This window comes from Haplochromis burtoni, unplaced genomic scaffold, assembly GCF_018398535.1.
Source record: "Haplochromis burtoni strain Fernald_Lab_line unplaced genomic scaffold, NCSU_Asbu1 Contig_609, whole genome shotgun sequence".
NCBI classification, from domain to species: domain Eukaryota; kingdom Metazoa; phylum Chordata; class Actinopteri; order Cichliformes; family Cichlidae; genus Haplochromis; species Haplochromis burtoni.
This window is the reverse complement of record NW_024582970.1, coordinates 273332-275440: the sequence shown is the minus strand read 5'-3', so window position 1 is coordinate 275440 and position 2109 is coordinate 273332. Positions and strand designations below refer to the sequence as shown.

At 37.4% G+C, this 2109-nt stretch overlaps 1 protein-coding gene across 1 annotated transcript in view; it reads left to right on the top strand.

Annotated features, from left to right (window-relative positions):
- Window positions 1-1832, top strand: part of LOC102302236 — a 6346-nt gene extending 4514 nt beyond the window's left edge. The window contains exons 5-6 of the mRNA XM_042214769.1: window positions 1158-1303; window positions 1579-1832. Of these exons, the coding sequence (XP_042070703.1) occupies window positions 1158-1303; window positions 1579-1832 (400 nt within the window). The remainder of the gene's footprint in view (window positions 1-1157; window positions 1304-1578) is intronic.
- Window positions 1833-2109: the final 277 nt, after the last annotated feature.

The window sequence follows — 2109 nt, the reverse complement described above, 5'->3', positions numbered from 1 at the left end:
TAATGGGAAATTCACAGACAAACTTGCGGATTCTTCCACTGACCGCTGCGGCACACCTGCACCAGGGCAAACATCCGCCTGCTATACAGGTGAAAATAGAGCAACAGGACCGCTGAGTCTTTGATTTTATTTATTTTCTGCTGTGTTTTACTTGCATCTATTTTGAAACTGAGTGTAAACAAAAAAAACATTTTACTTTTTGTGCAGGAATGTGCAGAAAATAGGTTTAAATGTTAAACAAATTTCTTCCAGTCAGAGAATGTTGCATATAATTCAATTTTTGCTTGATGCATAAAGTTAAAAGATTAAAACTAATAAAACAAAATTCCTCCTCCATGGAGGAGGAAAAAAATAACTCTAATTCTGTTGTTCCAACTTAATATACTTGAGTTGGACCAACTTAAATAATAATGATGAATCAACTTACTTACAGCAGTTGAGTCCAACTTAATTCAACCAAACTGATCCAACCCATGCAAATTACGTTAACCCGACAAAGCAACTCATTACTAAAAGAAAGTCATGTTTTAATGTGGAAATCCTTTCCATAATTATTTTAAGTTTATTCTAAAAGTCATTTTTTTTGGCTTGTTCGAAAAGTCTAGAGTCATACAACACATAAATTGTAAGGCTTTATAAGAATTTCCACTTCATACATCCATTTATTTTAATCATGGTTGTGGTGGGCTGGGGCCTATCCCAGATGAGATAGGGCCAGAGGTACACCCTGGACAGGTGGCCAGTCTATCACATTGCTAACACAAACAGATTTATTTATGGATAATTTGGAATCACCAATTAACCTAACTCCAATAACTGCATGACTTTTATTTGTGGGTGGAAAGCAGAGTATCCAAACAAAACCCACTGCAAACTCTGTCATATTGTGGATTTCAACTCTGGACCTTCTTGCTGTGAGGCAACAGTGCTAACCACTTACCTGTCATTCCAGACTTTTTTGAGGTCTGGAATAACAGCAAAGTGGTGCCATGGCTTTATGGCTTTAATTTTCTTTATGTTTTTGTCCTTGAAAGGTTAAACCACAATAAATAGCAACAGCATACACATGGCGTGATATATTGTGTGTGTGTATATACAAATTCATTAATTAAAGAAAGCCACCATTTTTCATCTTTTTTTCTCTCTCAATCCATCAGTTGTGGCATGATCACATCATTAGATGGTACACCAACATACACATTCCAGTGTAATGAAATGGAAGGTCGCTACATCATTGTGATCATACCAGGGGAAAAGACTTACGCAACCCTGTGTGAAGTGGAGGTGTTTGCTTCTGTATCTGGTAGGGTTTGGGGTGTTAGTTCTAGAAGTTCTTAGTTCTTAGGTAGTAGTGTGTGCTAAAATTATCATTGTAAAATTTTCTATTGTTTTGCCTTTTTCTCATATTTGTTATTGTAAATAGGACCAGATTAATTTAATGCACATTGCTCTTTAGCTTTCACTGTCTAATTTCACTACAGACTATTGTAATTTAACATATTAAAATAAAAGGAAAACAATAACCACCAAATATGGCTTAAACAAACCGAATACTAAGAAAAAATTTCTTCACTACAGTGCCAGATGTTATTACGACTCCTCCACCTCCTCCCACCCCTCCTCCACCTGTGAGCCTGCAGCTTGGTGGCAGGAACGTGACGGTGGTGGGAGAGAGGCTCTGCTGGTCTGATGCTCTGATGTACTGTAGACGTTATTACTGGGACCTGCTCAGCCTTCACAGCCAACAGGAGCAAAGCGAGTTGGAGCAGCTGCTGGGCCTCATTCCTTTCTCCCTCACAGACCACATCTGGCTGGGACTGCGCAGGTACTGATAGCTATAGATACATTTAGCTGATGTACATCACAGATTAAATAATGAGCAGGACATAACATAAATGAGATGGTGCTTCTCTCCAATCACAAGTGAAATGAAAAAATGTATTAAAGAACTAGACATAAATATCAAATGAGAACAAAGAAACAGAAGAAACAACCAAATAAATGGAGAAAGACACAACAGGAAAAGCCAGAAAGAAATGCAAACAATGTACAAAGTGAATGAAAATAACTACCAATGGTTCAAAGAAGAAATAACTTCTGACAACACAA